Raw genomic sequence first — 14,662 nt, forward strand, 5'->3', positions numbered from 1 at the left:
TTAACTGTTTGAGAAGGAAGTTCCTTTACATTTCAGTTTATTACTTATTTTCATGGCTGAACCATCATAAAAGACTCTTGCCCTTCGTAAAAACATTGGTACCAGAAACAAGGAAAACAGGTATAAGGGTATTATGGAAGGTGGAAACTACAGCAACATATATAGAGTACTATTACTTTCTTATTTATTTCAGGATTTTTTCAATATTTTTAAATACATGTATATATAATATTTAAAAATTTTAAAACAAACTAAAAACTTTAAAAAACTACAATGGTTAAGACTGCTCTAATTCTCCCATTTAAGTAAATTTTCAGAAAATGTCAGTACATCCTGAGCTGCCTCCTTGATAATGACTATAATATAGTCCATTTCATATAAATGTGGATACACTAGGCGTATATGTTTAAATTTTTATGTTTCTGCCTGACCAGGCAGTGGCGCAGTGGATACAGCATCAGACTGGGATGCAGAAGACCCAGATTCGAGACCCCGAGGTCGCCAGCTTGAGCGCGGGCTCATCTGGTTTGGGCAAAGCTCACCAGCTTGAACCCAAGGTCGCTGGCTCGAGCAAGGGGTTACTCGGTCTGCTGAAGGCCCGCAGTCAAGGCACATGTGAGAAAGCAATCAATGAACAACTAAGGGGTCACAATACACAATGAAAAACTAATGATTGATGCTTCTCATCTCTCAGTTCCTGTCTGTCTGTCCCTGTCTATTTCCCTCCCTCTGTAAAAATAAATAAGTAAATAAATAAAAATAATTTTTTTTATGTTTCTGTCAATGGTCTGGTTGGTTACTACATTTAGACTATTTTCCTACTGGTATTTTCCTACTGGTTTCTGTTCTTTTTTTTTTTTTTTATCTTTCTGAAGCTGGAAACGGAGACAGTCAGACTCCCACATGCGCCCGACCGGGATTCACCCGGCACGTCCACTAGGGGGCGATGCTCTGCCCCTCCTGGGCTTCGCTCTGTGGTGACCAGAGCCACTCCAGCGCCTGGGGCAGAGGCCATGGAGCCATCCCCAGCGCCCGGGCCATCTTTGCTCCAATGGAGCCTTGGCTGCGGGAGGGGAAGAAAGAGAGAGGAAGGAGACGGGGAGGGGTGGAGAAGCAGATGGGTGCTTCTCCTGTGTGCCCTGGCTGGGAATCAAACCCGGGACTTCTGCACGCCAGGCCAACGCTCTACCACTGAGCCAACCGGCCAGGGTGGTTTCTGTTCTTTTTATTGATTTGTTGAAATTGACTCTTGGCTCTGGCCAGTTGGTTCAGTGGCAGAGTGTTGGCCCAGCATGTGGATGTCCTGTGTTCAATTTCCAGTCAGGGCACACAGAAGAAGCACCCATTTGCTTCTCCACCCCTCCCCCTCCTGCTTCTCTCTCTCTCTTTTTCTATCTTCCCTCCCTCGCAGCCATGGCTCCATTGAGTTGGCCCTAGGCACTGAGGATGGCTCCTTGGCCTCCGCTTCAGGCACTAAGAAAAGCTCCATTGCTGAGCAACACCACAAATGGGCAGAACATCGCCCCCTAGTGGGCTTCCTGTGTGGAGCACATGCGGGAGTCTGTCTCTCTGACTCTCCTTCTCATTGAATGGGGGAAGGGACGAAATTGACTCTAATGACTCAAATATTTTGCCCAACCTATCATTTGTTTCATGAGTTTACTTGTTATTTTATTTAACACACATTTTTTTTACTGTAGTTAAATGATTTTTTTGGTCTAGGTTTTATGACATGCTCAGAAAGGTATTTTTTACTCATTTTACATATAACATAATTTAATCTTCCCAAGTTTTCCATCTAGAACTTTAATGGTTTCATTTATTTACATTTAAACAATTCATCCATCTGAAAATAATTTTTGTAGAAAAACTGAGATAGGAGTGTACTTTAATCCTCCTCCCCAAGAGAACCTGTTTGTCACAAACCCATTTGTTTTCCAGTAGGAAAAGCCAGCCTCACCCTGTATTAGGGTTCTGGATGCATTGTATTTGTCTCTACAATATCTTTATTCTGTGTCACCAATCTCTGCCTATTCACCGGTCTGAAATTTAAAACTTACTGTGGCTTTATAATCATATTGGACAGTCATCTCTCATTAGTTTTTAGTGAATTTTGTTGGCTATTCTTACATGATAAATTTTCCATGAATGTCAAAATTAACATGTTATGATAAAAACTCTTTTGGAATTTTTGGACCATGTTAACAATCTAAATGTCCAGTGACAGATACATGCATAAATGTGGTATAAATACAAAATGGAGTATTACTGAATCTCAAAAGGAATCAAATTCTGATACATTCTACAACATGGACAAACAAGACAATATACTAAAGTGAAATAAGCCAGATACAAAAGTACTAATATTTTGATTCCCCTTACATGAGGTACCTAAAATAATGAAATTCATGAAGATAGAAAGTAGAACAGTGGACACTCGGGACTGGGAGCGGGAGGGAGGACAGAAAGGCTAGTGTGTAAGGGGCCCAGAGAGTCGGTATGAAAGCACGGCTGGACACAGCTAAGGGCGGCACGACACGGCGAGCATACATTATGCCGCTGACTTGCACACTTAAATATGTTTAAAATAGTAAATTTTATATTATATGTATTACAACTTTTCTAAGAAAAAAAATGGATTTGCATCACTATTACATTTTAACATGTTTAAATTCAGATTGTTTATGGAAGTTTCAAGTAAATACTAATTTCTAAAAGTGTGACAAATACAGTAAGTACATTTAATACACTAAAATGTTTAACTTTCTTTTCAGAGCATCTAAGACAGTAAAATGGGAAGGACAGTGACAAAGGGAATGAGTACACATGAATTCCTAGCTCAGAATTTTTCTAGTCCAATGATCTCCTTCTCCTATTTCCTAGCTTTACAGGAGAAATTAAAACTTGTAGCTGCAAAATCCCATGACTTAAGTTATTAAAATTTAGATCTAGATAGTTAAAACCAAGTTCTCTAATATATTATTTAGATAATCTGGACATTAGTAAAATGCTATAAATACTTACTGTAAAACAAGAGTAAGTAATTTTATTGCTTGTACTGCAACATCATATTCTTTGTCAAGGGTCATAGACACAATTCTATCCTAGGGGGGAAAAAAAGAAAAGAAAGATTATTAAAGGAAAAGCAAGAGAAAAATATTTTCAAATAATTGGTCATTTTAAAGTACTTAAAGTAATACTAACCTTGAACCGGCTGGTAAAAAGCTCCAGTTTGGAATTAAGCTCTTTGTTATAATAAAGCCCTTGTAGAGCAGTGAGACATTTGAGTCTTACTTCACCTTGCTACATGAAACAAGAAATAATGAATTAAAACTTTGTATGTTTGCAACCAAGATCTATACAATATTTTCTACTCAAAAATATTAAATGTTCCATACAACAGCATTTCTTCAGAAACTCATCTATGATAATGCGAAAATAGGAATACGAACATCTAAGACTAAAATCCTTTGGGGTTACCATTTTTGTAGATCTAATGAAAATATTTTAAAAATTATTCAGAGAACTACTACTATGAAAGATAATAGCAGCATATTTCATACCAAGTTTCTCCTTTATAGAAAGTAGTATTTGTAAGAGTTATATACAAGGAATTTCAAGGCCAATAAAGAGGCAGCTTAAGAGAAAGGTAGATTTAAAAAATTAAAATAAAACGGTCAGAGGCCAAGTTGTAACTTATAATCTGGTTAAGACACATGCTTATCAAAAGAGGATTTTTAAAAAATACAGCACTCATACACTAACAAAGGATGCTGCTGATTGCTTTAAGAAATGTCTCACCATGCCTACCTACATGAACTTAATGTTTCAGCACTAAATAATTCAAGATTAAAGGTTAAATCAGTGGCCAAGATTAAAAATCTACTGGACTTTATGTGATAGAGATGATGTTTCCATGAAGCAAACGGAACAGAATAAGAGGCACAGACCTATAAAAATATGGTCCAAGGTACACCTACATCCATAACTCTTTATGAAAGACAGCTGCAAACAGCTATCTATTCCTACAGGTAGACAAACATTCTATAGGGCATATCTTACCTTATCATGCATAGTCCAACCAACATATTTTAAATAACTGTCATTAAGAAAGGCATCACTATACATTTTCATCCAAATGCCAATTTCTTCAATACAAATAGCTCGTATTTCAGCTATTGCATCGCTGAGGGAAGGAATAAGTACACATATTAGTACCACTATTACCACAAGACTTGTTTCTTCAAGAAATGCCGAATAATTCAAACCTACTGTGAGTATATCACTATAGTAAGTATTACGGGGGTTTTTTAAGTAGAACTGAAGCATGGCCTTTGAATGCTAAGTGTTTACAGTTTAGCTGGCAAAGCATAATTATCACCACATAAATATTTTAAATTAAATAAAATTACAAACAAAATCTGATCCCCGCCTTTTAAACCATGCCATATCACAGCCTTTGCTCACACCTGCTGGGCGTGTGTGTTCAGAAAACAGCAGGCACATTATTCTAGTTAGAACACAATTTTCCAGGCGAGAATTAGTTATACATAACTCTGAGGCCAAGATCAATTTGGATTTGAATGTCAGACTAAATTACTTTAATTCACCCTGTAGGTACTGGTGAGTCATTGAATGCTTTCAGCAGAAAAATACTGCAACAAAAGAACATTGTAGGAAAACTTCAAAAATCTCTGGGCATGAAAAGAGGGAATGGACAAAGGTAATGACAACAATAGCAATAAAAGAACGGACAAAGGAACGTATTTACTAACTGCCAAGTTGAGGAAATGAGGAAAAAGTCGAATAAAAATGCCACCAACATTTAAAGAACAGGTTACAGGATAAATGGTAAGATTATCTTCGCCTTTCTTCTACTCATTTAAAATAGCAAAAGAAAACATCTCACACATATCCAAATTTTCCCACTGATATTCAAATGGAAGAGAGAAGTGAGCATGTACAAGCTCTACTAACAATATATCCACCAAAAGCAATGAAATATTCTCTAGTCTAGACTGACTCTTAGTAGCTGCAGTAGCTTCCATTTGCTGGGCAGATACAGGTCAAGAACAGCACTAAACCATTTTTCAAATAGAAAACATGAAGTTCAGAGCAGTTAAATAACTGCCTTGATCGTCTCATTCCATGGAAGAGCTCAGATTCTTTTTTTTTTTTTTTAATACTTTATTTATTGGTTTTACAGAGACAGGAGAGAAAGGGGATCATGGAATGGGAAGTGACAACTCATAGTTGCTTCATATTAGTTGTTCGTTGCTTGCTTGCTGTATGTGCCTTGACCAGGGAAGCCCAGGGCTTCGAACCGGCAACCTTGGCATTCCAGGCCGAAGGTTTATCCACTGCGCCACCACAGGCCAGGCAAGAGCTTAGATTCTAACACTCCACCATTCCACTAATTTACACTGTGTAAATCACTTCCAAACTTGAACAGAGTAAGAATTTCATAGAAAAAAACTGTCCAGACTTACCGGTATCTATGTACAAACACTCCCTTAAATATTGCATTCATCATATTTTCTATTTCATCCTGATTTTCTTGAAGCTGAAAAAAAAGACACAGTTTCTTTTAAAATGTAATGGAAGACAAATGAACATCTAATTTGTTTTTAAGTACAAATGCAGTGTTTTGGTGGCTACAGCTAATTTTTAATTCCACTAGACAACAGTAACCACATAGAAAAATCAAGAGCTATTCTATAAGAAGTCCCTTGCTATCTGAAATAGTTGACTTGGCTTTTTATATTTGGTTGGTAGATTATTTTTTTCTAATGCTTATAAATTTTCATTGTGTAAAGGTATGTAAAGAACTGTTAAGTAATTTATTATAATACATATTATCTATATATTATATAAAATGTTCATATCGAAGAAGTATAACAAGAATTGACTATCTTGGACTTCATCTTCTGGAAAAAGATGAGTGGTATTAACTAGTATCTGTTCAAAAAACAAAAGGAATTTGAGAAAAATAACTTAGAAAAAAAGATTGTCTCCCTGCTAAATTCTTTTGAGGGAAACAGGACACACCAAAAAAAATAATAATAATAAGCATTTCGAATCTTTTTTTTCCCCTAAGATTTTAGGTATTCACTGATTGATTTGAGAGAGAGAGAGGGAGGGAGGGAGGGAGGGAGGGAGGGAGGGAGGGAGGGAGGGAGGAGGGGGAGGAGGGAGAGGAGCAGGAAGCATCAACTCCCAAATGTGCCTTGACCAGGGAAGCCAGGGTTTTGAACCAGTGACCCCAGCGTTCCAGGTCAACAATTTACCCGCTGCGCCACCACAGGTCAGGCAGCATTTCAAATCTTGGCTGACTTATCTACTCTGATGTTTTACTCACTGCCTCCAATTCAAAAATCAAGAGTTAAGAGAAAATTGTTTCAGAGCTTGAGAGTTAAGAGACACATCTTTCCCAAACTGAGTATCAATTAGCTTTCAGATTATGTTCTGTGCTTTTGTAAAATGTTCTTTTGCTTTTTATAAATATAAACTTGCATTTCCAAATAATGCTAACAGCATGCACTTATGTTCATTAGCACGGATAAACAGTCAAAGGTACAAGTGGTCTTTCAACATGTTTAAATATTGAACTCTATCCTAGAAGTATTAATATTCTCTATTTGAACAGAAATTCTAACCTCAAAATTCTTTTACATAAATCCACTCATTCTATGTTTGCAATAGTAAATTTATGTCCAAGAATTAGGTCATAATTTCAAACATTAAGCCGTGTGTTATGTTCACCTAATAAATCATCTGAAGAAATTTATTAACTAAATTAAAGGGCAAAAAGGTCAACTCTTCATTTCAAGCCATATGAAAACAATGAAGTATTCAGGCTTCCGGGAAATATAAGGAGGATTTTCTTTTGGCTTTTCCTTCAGTCAGGGCATTTTTTAAAGTTATTGACTATCTCTGAAATAAGCAACTTTAAATTTCAACTACCCTCTCCATGTCAAAATCAAGGAACTAATTTATGGGTTACCATGCCAAGTGTTTTTTAACTCAACAGCACTAATAATATTTTTTGAAACATCATTTTTGCCTATAAATATCCTTAATATCAGATAGAGAAATGCTGTATCATCAGTGAAGGACCAATTTAAATCACAAACACAACATCGAAAAATCACTATTTACCATAAGGCTGAAAAAATATTTTCCTCATTCAAAGCTGATTTTAGTGGTCAGTCCTTAATATTAACCAAGTGCTTCTACATTACACAAAAAAGCCACCAAGACACCATAAACAGCTTATAAATTATTTTTCAAAGTGATTTCATCCAGATTATCAAACTGAAAAAAGTGATGAAGACAGCTTCACAGTGGAGATGAATAATGTTACAGCTTAATACAACTTGATGAACTTGCCTAGGACTCCTTCTGTGAAGGCTTGAACTCTTCATACTATTCCACACAGATAATACATGCAAAAAGTCCTGCTGACATGGATAGTCAACAAAACTACGATAGACATAAAAATGAGCTAAAATATGTTATTTAAATTTAAATCTTTCAAAACATTTTATCTGATGAACTAGCTATATCATTAATGGTGTCCAAGTTAGTCACATACAACCATGAAAATGTTCAATATAGAAGTTTACCTCTTTCCGCTTCTGTAGCAGGAGTTCTAGCCTCTCATTGGCTCGTTTTCCAATCATTTTATTCCGTTCTGCCTCATACTGTCTTTGTGTATTATCCATATTAATGCTAAGATTTAGTGCCACATTCACCAAAGCTGTCATCAACTTCATAGCTGTTTTTAAAGGGGAAAATGCTGAATTTAGTCTCAGATACAAATATTACAAGTTAAAAGAAATTAAAAATAAAATGGGCTGTTCTGCTTCAAACAGAAAAGTACAGCTGCCACAAATGACAACAATAAAACAGCTGAGTAGAATTTGTTGTATGTTAGCTGGTTACCTATGTTAAGTACTTCTCACAGATTATTTCCTAATCCTTACGACAGCCCTCAAAATTAATTAATATTATCCTCATTACATTCACGAGGAAACTGAAGCTCAGGAGATTAAGAAATTTGTCTAAGATTATGCAGTTCATATAAGTAGGATCTAAAACTTGATAATCTGTCTCCAGACTCTATGTCCCCTACAATGATATTTTTCTAGATCATGATTCACCTTCTAAGCAAATTGTGGTTCGTACAGCAATTAGCTAAGTCAGTAACCAAAAAGAGAGGGAGCCTGGATGCTTTACGTCAAATACAGTGTATAAAAATGTTGAAGAATTTTATCAGTATTTAATTTCCTTTCAGTCTACTCCAATACATAAAGACAATAGTCATATTACAAAGAACATCTAGAAAAATAAAAGTAAAATATCACTAAGTAAAGTGATATTTTAATAATAAACTGATAACAAACCGCCAAATCCCTATCTTCTGTTACTGACTTCCTGCTCCTGAGACAAGACCCACTGCCTATGATTTAAAATCATGCCTTACTAATTGAAGTATCTGACCATTTTATGCTTTCTTTAGTTCACTCCAGACTATTTCCCAGACCTAGTTCAATGCATTACAGAACACAAAACTAAATCTTTTTTTAGGGGGGGGGGGTGACAGAGACAGAGAGGACAGACAGGACGAGAGAGAGATGAGAAGCATCAATTCTTCATAGCAGCTCCGTAGTCTTCTTAGTTGTTCACTGATTGCTTTCTCATATGTGCCCTGACCCGGGGGGGGGGGTTACAGCAGAGCAAGTAACCCCTTGCTCAAGCCAGAAACCTTGGGGTCATGCCTATGATCCCACACTCAAGCCAGCGAGCCCACGCTCAGGCTGGCGAACTCAGAGTTTTGAACCTGGGTCCTCTGCTTCCCAGTCTGACACTCTATCCACTGCACCACCACCTGGTCAAGCTCAAAACTAAATTTTAATTTGTGGCTCCTGGCTCTTTTTAAGAAATTCACAATTTTCTGCTCTGAGTTTTTCATATCGTCAGCAAACCAGTTTGTTATTCTGATCTAAATTTATTCACTTTATACCATCATACTTTTTTAAATTTACTTTACCCAACAAGTTTGTAACAATAAATACTACCTAAATCCATTGGACATGATCACATTCATATTTTGTGACTTTGAGTCTAAAAAAACCTACAGGAAGATTGTCTGCATTTTATTTTTACAAATTGAGGACTTAGTAAAAGTACATGTTTAATCACAGCTTTAATTATTTGAGAAAATACCCTAAAAGGAAAAAATATCCCCACATTTAGAGAATAAAATATTTTGTAGATAATTAACACTTATTCAATTTACTCAAACATATCAAAAAGCACGTAGCCTGTAATAGTATATTAACAATGTTACCTTTAGCAAAAAAGACTTTATCAACACCAAATAAAAAAGCACTGTTCTAGAATTGTGCAACTTGTTTCATTAAAATTTAAAGATCAAGGAATGTGAGTCAGCCTGGCCTGTGGGGCGCAGTAGATAGAGTGTTGACTTAGAATGCTGAAGTCGTTGGTTTGAAACCCCAGACTTGCCCAGTCAAGGCACATATGACAAGCAATAAGCAAGCAGTGAACAACTAAAGTGTAGCAACTTTGAGTTGATACTTCTCAATTCCCCCCACTTGTAAAATAAATACAATCTTAAAATGTGACTCAGTCTAAAGTCACTCAGAAACATACCAAAAATCAACTTTTTGTGATGTGGTTAAAGAGTAGTTGTGGTTAAAGAGTAAGGATCATCCTGTAGGGACCATCATAGCAAGAAGTATGCATACCAAAGACAAAATAAGAGTCATTAGGACTACTTAGCCAAAATGACTGATGGTCTCTCCAAATTTGTGTCCATATCCTCCCTGATAAAAGATCTCATCTTTCAATAATCAGTACATTCCTATCCACCTCTTTTCCCTTTCTGTGGAATAACATTTGAGTAGGTTTAGCACAAGAAAATCACTATATAATATAGCATTGGCTTTACAGAACTGAAACTTAAAATACTATCCCATTCCCAGTAATTCATAGAGGATAGAGGATGGAGGAGACGTGAGTATCCTCCTACTGGTTTTATTTAATAAACAAAATTAATTTGTGTCACCATTATTTCATTTCTTTCCATGGAAATCGTTTTCATCTTGAATCTTAGGAAATACACAGAAAGTATTTCTAAATACTGACCTGCCAGGGTGCTTGTATGTCGAAATGCTCTGACTTGAGAGTCAGACAATCCGGTAAGAAGTGAAATGACTGTATCCATCATATATTCATCATATATGATACTATATTGACACTGCCGTACTAATACACCAATGAATTCACAAAAACTGGATTTGAACTTCTTCCACTGTGGACCGGCCATGGTGAGTGGATAATCTCCACTATCCTAAAAGAAAAAAAAATCATTAAAAATACATGACAATAAAATCTTTTTTGATTTTGAAATACCCTAGGGAGAAGCTGAAATGACTCTTTTATCTCGGATTTCTTTTCCAATAATATCCTCAGAGCAGGTAGGAGAACAATGTGCAAAGGCAAACATACCTTCCAACGCCACTGTTTTTATTTAAGACCAAAATGAATATTCTGAATTCACTTTAACCAATGAAAATATGTGCCAATCACTCAGGTTAAAAGTAAAAAGCATCTGCAATCAAAGCAATGCACTACTCTGATAAACAAAGATAATATTTACTATATTGCTTTAAAACAAAAGTGAGCCAAAGTCATATTTAAACTATAATGAATTCAAACTGATGAAATCATAGCCTCAATCTAATAGATGGATGTATCATTTATAAATAATCAAAAACCTTAAAATGTATGTTTTTGTTAGCTACAGAACATCAAATAATCCACAGACATAAATATTTTTTTTTAAATGAAATGTAGCTAGAATGGCCTGAAATGACTACTACTCGAGGACTCTTCCCATGTAAAGGTAGGCTGCTCTTCACTGTAGTTCCAGAGATTCTGCATAAATAATTGAAAGCAAGTAAGTCCTTAAAAATAGAAGCAGAAACCAATACCAGATAGAACTTCTAAAATAATTTCTGAGAAGAGTATCCTAGAGACAACATTTTATCAGTAGCGTAGTCAAGAATTTTAACAGTTAAGTTGTAGTTACAACAGTGCTTCTTAAAAAAGTTTAAGCTATGTCATATATAAATGGTATCATTTGTCCTCTGAGAATAAGGTCCTAATACTCCACAAAAATGTTTTCTTACATATTTTCTGATTGGCTCATTTAAGTGACTATACTAAAATGTGTCATCTTAATTGTTGGTAGTAACTTGATTTGCTAATTGTTTTCAAGTCATATTTCAGGATTCTTACCTCAAAAAGCTGTTTCCTTTTAGTAAGGTTCTCACTAAAACGTTTAATATTAAAATACTAAAATAAAACCAGAACTCATATTACTTCTTAAGTACTTGAAGGCTGATTAATAGCATTTAGAGATCAACAAAGCCATTTTAATAACTCATCTATCTGTTAGAATGATAGTTGAAAGTCCCTTCAGCACAATAAACAAGGAAAAACGATCAAATAAAACTCAAATGAGACAATGCTTTCTACTTGATAGTACACAGGGAAAAGTTTTGAAGAGTAAAAACCACTGGTGTTGGAATGTAGCTATGAACAAAACTTCCTGCTCTGAAGAAGCTTACATTATAGTAAATCTAAGTATGTCTTGACTGATAACAATACTACAAAAACATCACTTTGATAAAGGATCAACTCACATCTAAGCTACTATTCAATTTTATTTGTATTGTTCTTGTTACTTATATTTGAAACATAAAGGAGATTTTAAAAACAAAATTATTTATATATGTGTGTGTGTGTGTGTGTGTGTGTGTGTGTGTATATATATATATATATATTCCTTTGTCTAAAAACTGGTTCCTCAGATATTGACCAAATTTTCTTTTAACAATATTCCAAAAATATTTTTAGGCTTTAAACTTTATTCTTCCTTAATATTTTAACTTTTTGACTATAACAACAGCTATCATTTATTAAGTTCTTACTATGTACCAGGCATTAAAAAATACTAAGGAATTTTCAAACATTACTGAATTCAATCTTGACAACAGTGTTAGAAGATAATTATTAGCCCCATTTAAAAGATGATGGAACTGATGCTAAAACAACTTACCCAGGTCACATAGTGATCATCTGATTGAATCTGATGTCAGACATCTTGTCCATAACACTAATACTCAGAATTTAAGAATACTTTCAAGATCAACAACATACTTAAAGTTATCAAAACATTTGAGTAATATTACCTCATCGAACTCTTCAGTCATTTTTCGAATGATTTCAGAGTTCTGCATATGTCTGAACATTTCTGCTGTGACAACTCCTGAAATGTGCAAGTGTGAGAAGTTAATACACGGTAAAATGAAGAATAAACAAACAATAGAACTTCTAAGTCAGTCTTTAGTACTAAAATGTCTATAGTCACATAATATTTTATCATGTGACCTTCACTGTGCTACTTACCCCTATAAATAAAGCACAAATCCTAATCTCAATGTGTACAAAAAGCAACTCCGTACTTCTGAAAGATACCTTTCTCCTTAGCAAAATCTGCCTTGGACATTCCTGCCTGACTTGCTTTACTCTTACCTATAATATGTATACGGATGTCATGAACCAGCCACGATGAGCCTATTCCGGGATATCAAGCGGGAAAAGGTATGAAATTGAATTAATGATAGACTTGATGAGACTTAAAGATATATAACATACAGATGGGTTCAGGAGGATGCCATGGCAAACAGTCACTACTGTTCCTGAGCCAAGACAATGGCTGCCCCCAGAAGAGCATCCGTTTTATTCCCAGGAAAAATGTGGTGCATTAGCAATTCAATTAAGTTTCCAAGGCAACTCAAAGCAAACCTCACCATACCAGTCAATCAAACTTTACACCAATAAGAAACCAGTTTCCAGTCTCTTCCAGAGAACATGGTAGGAAAGAGCAAGAATCGTTAACTAGGCAGGTGAGGTGGGGGTTTGGCCCAACACCTCTGTCCACTAGATATCCAGATTGCAAAATACCCTGTTGGCTTATTTGGTCTCCAACATACTGACTTAGTTCTTTTAATATAAAACATATGCCATCAATAATAAGGCAGCATCCAGGGTCATATTTAAAACCTTAATGATGAACTAAAAGGTAATAAGGGGTAGAGTTCACTTCAGCCAGGTTGCTTCATTAAGCACTACTCCACATAAGACAACTACATCCCATCGTTTCTCTAAGAGTTTCAAATAAACAAAAGCTATATAGTTCCTGCCCATCCAGAAGCCCATAATCTACTTGCAAGTTTAAATAAAGAATAACCTCCAGCCTGACTAGTGCTGACACAGTGGACAGAGTATTGACGACCTAGGATATTGAGGTCCCAGGTTCGAAACCCTGAGGTCGCTGGCTTGAGCAAGGGATCACCGGCTCGGCTGAAGCCTCCCCAGTCAAGACACGTATGAGAAGCAATCAATGAACAACTTAAGTGCCACAACTACAAGTTAATGCTTCTCATCTCTCTCTCTCAAAATAAATAAATTAAAAAATAATAACCTCCAAAAGGAAGAAAAAGAAAATATTAAGATGTACATAATAAATGCCCTAATGAATGGCAATGGCAAGGCTATATCTCAGACCAAAAAAAGAGAGAGAGATTAGTATAAGTTAGGTGTTCCAAAGAAATCTGATAAGGACATTCAGGAATTTAAAATAAAGCAGGATAGAAGAAGAAAGGCACATTTCAAGTAGTAAAGGTCAGCCAGATACAGATCAAATATCAGAAAGAGATTTCTAGGGGAAAATTAGAAGTAGGAGAAACTGCAGGGATAATATAATATGAACATGAATTTCCACTGGTGGGGTGTCAGATTGTAAAAAACAAAAAAGCAAATGTCTGGCCAATGCAGAGAGTCCAGTTGGTTAGTGTCCCTCCGAAGCACAGAGGTTGCTGATTCGATTCCCGGGTCAGGGCACATACAGAAACAAACCAATGTTCCTGTCTCTCTCTTTCCCTTCTCCTCTCTCTAAGATCAATTAAAAAAAAAAAAACACGTGAAAACTGGATTTTCAATAACATACTTCTATTGTTGGATTATATACTCCTTGCCAGTTTCATCACTAGGAGTATCATAAATATAGTAGTAACATCTAAAAAAAATGTCTTAGCTAGGAAGATGAAACTTATTATATAGATATAAATATTTATTTCAATAGGTTAAGCTATATTGTGTAAAACAATAAAAAATCATACTCTCTGCCTGACCAGGCGGTGGCACAGTGGATAGACAGTAGGACTGGGATGCGGAGGACCCAGGTTCGAGACCCTGAGGTCACCAGCTTCAGCGTGGGCTCATCTGGTTTGAGCAAAGCTCATTAACTTGGACCCAGGGTCGCTGGCTCGAGCAAGGGGTCACTCGCTCTGCTATAGCCCATGGTCAAGGCACATATGAGAAAGAAATCCACAAACAACTAAGGAGCTGCAACGAAGAACTGATGCTTCTCATCTCTCTCTCTCTTCCTATCTGTCCCTCTCTGTCCCTCTCTCTAACGCTGTCTCATCATCAAAAAAAAAAAAAAATCATACTCTCTTTCTAACCCAAAACCTGAAAAGAACAATTGATTTTTGAGCTTCTTCTCTAT

General features: G+C 35.9%; 1 protein-coding gene across 5 annotated transcripts in view; it reads right to left on the bottom strand.

Annotated features, from left to right (window-relative positions):
• Positions 1-14,662, bottom strand: part of STAG2 (STAG2 cohesin complex component) — a 154,731-nt gene that overhangs the window by 49,356 nt on the left and 90,713 nt on the right. For all 5 annotated transcript variants that reach the window (XM_066248616.1, XM_066248617.1, XM_066248619.1 and 2 more), the window contains exons 6-12: positions 12,282-12,358; positions 10,171-10,375; positions 7,626-7,777; positions 5,490-5,563; positions 4,063-4,186; positions 3,205-3,303; positions 3,025-3,104 (exon numbers count right to left, since the gene is read on the bottom strand). In XM_066248616.1, the coding sequence (XP_066104713.1) occupies positions 3,025-3,104; positions 3,205-3,303; positions 4,063-4,186; positions 5,490-5,563; positions 7,626-7,777; positions 10,171-10,375; positions 12,282-12,358 (811 nt within the window). The remainder of the gene's footprint in view (positions 1-3,024; positions 3,105-3,204; positions 3,304-4,062; positions 4,187-5,489; positions 5,564-7,625; positions 7,778-10,170; positions 10,376-12,281; positions 12,359-14,662) is intronic.

This window comes from Saccopteryx bilineata, chromosome X, assembly GCF_036850765.1.
Source record: "Saccopteryx bilineata isolate mSacBil1 chromosome X, mSacBil1_pri_phased_curated, whole genome shotgun sequence".
Classification (NCBI taxonomy): Eukaryota; Metazoa; Chordata; class Mammalia; order Chiroptera; family Emballonuridae; genus Saccopteryx; species Saccopteryx bilineata.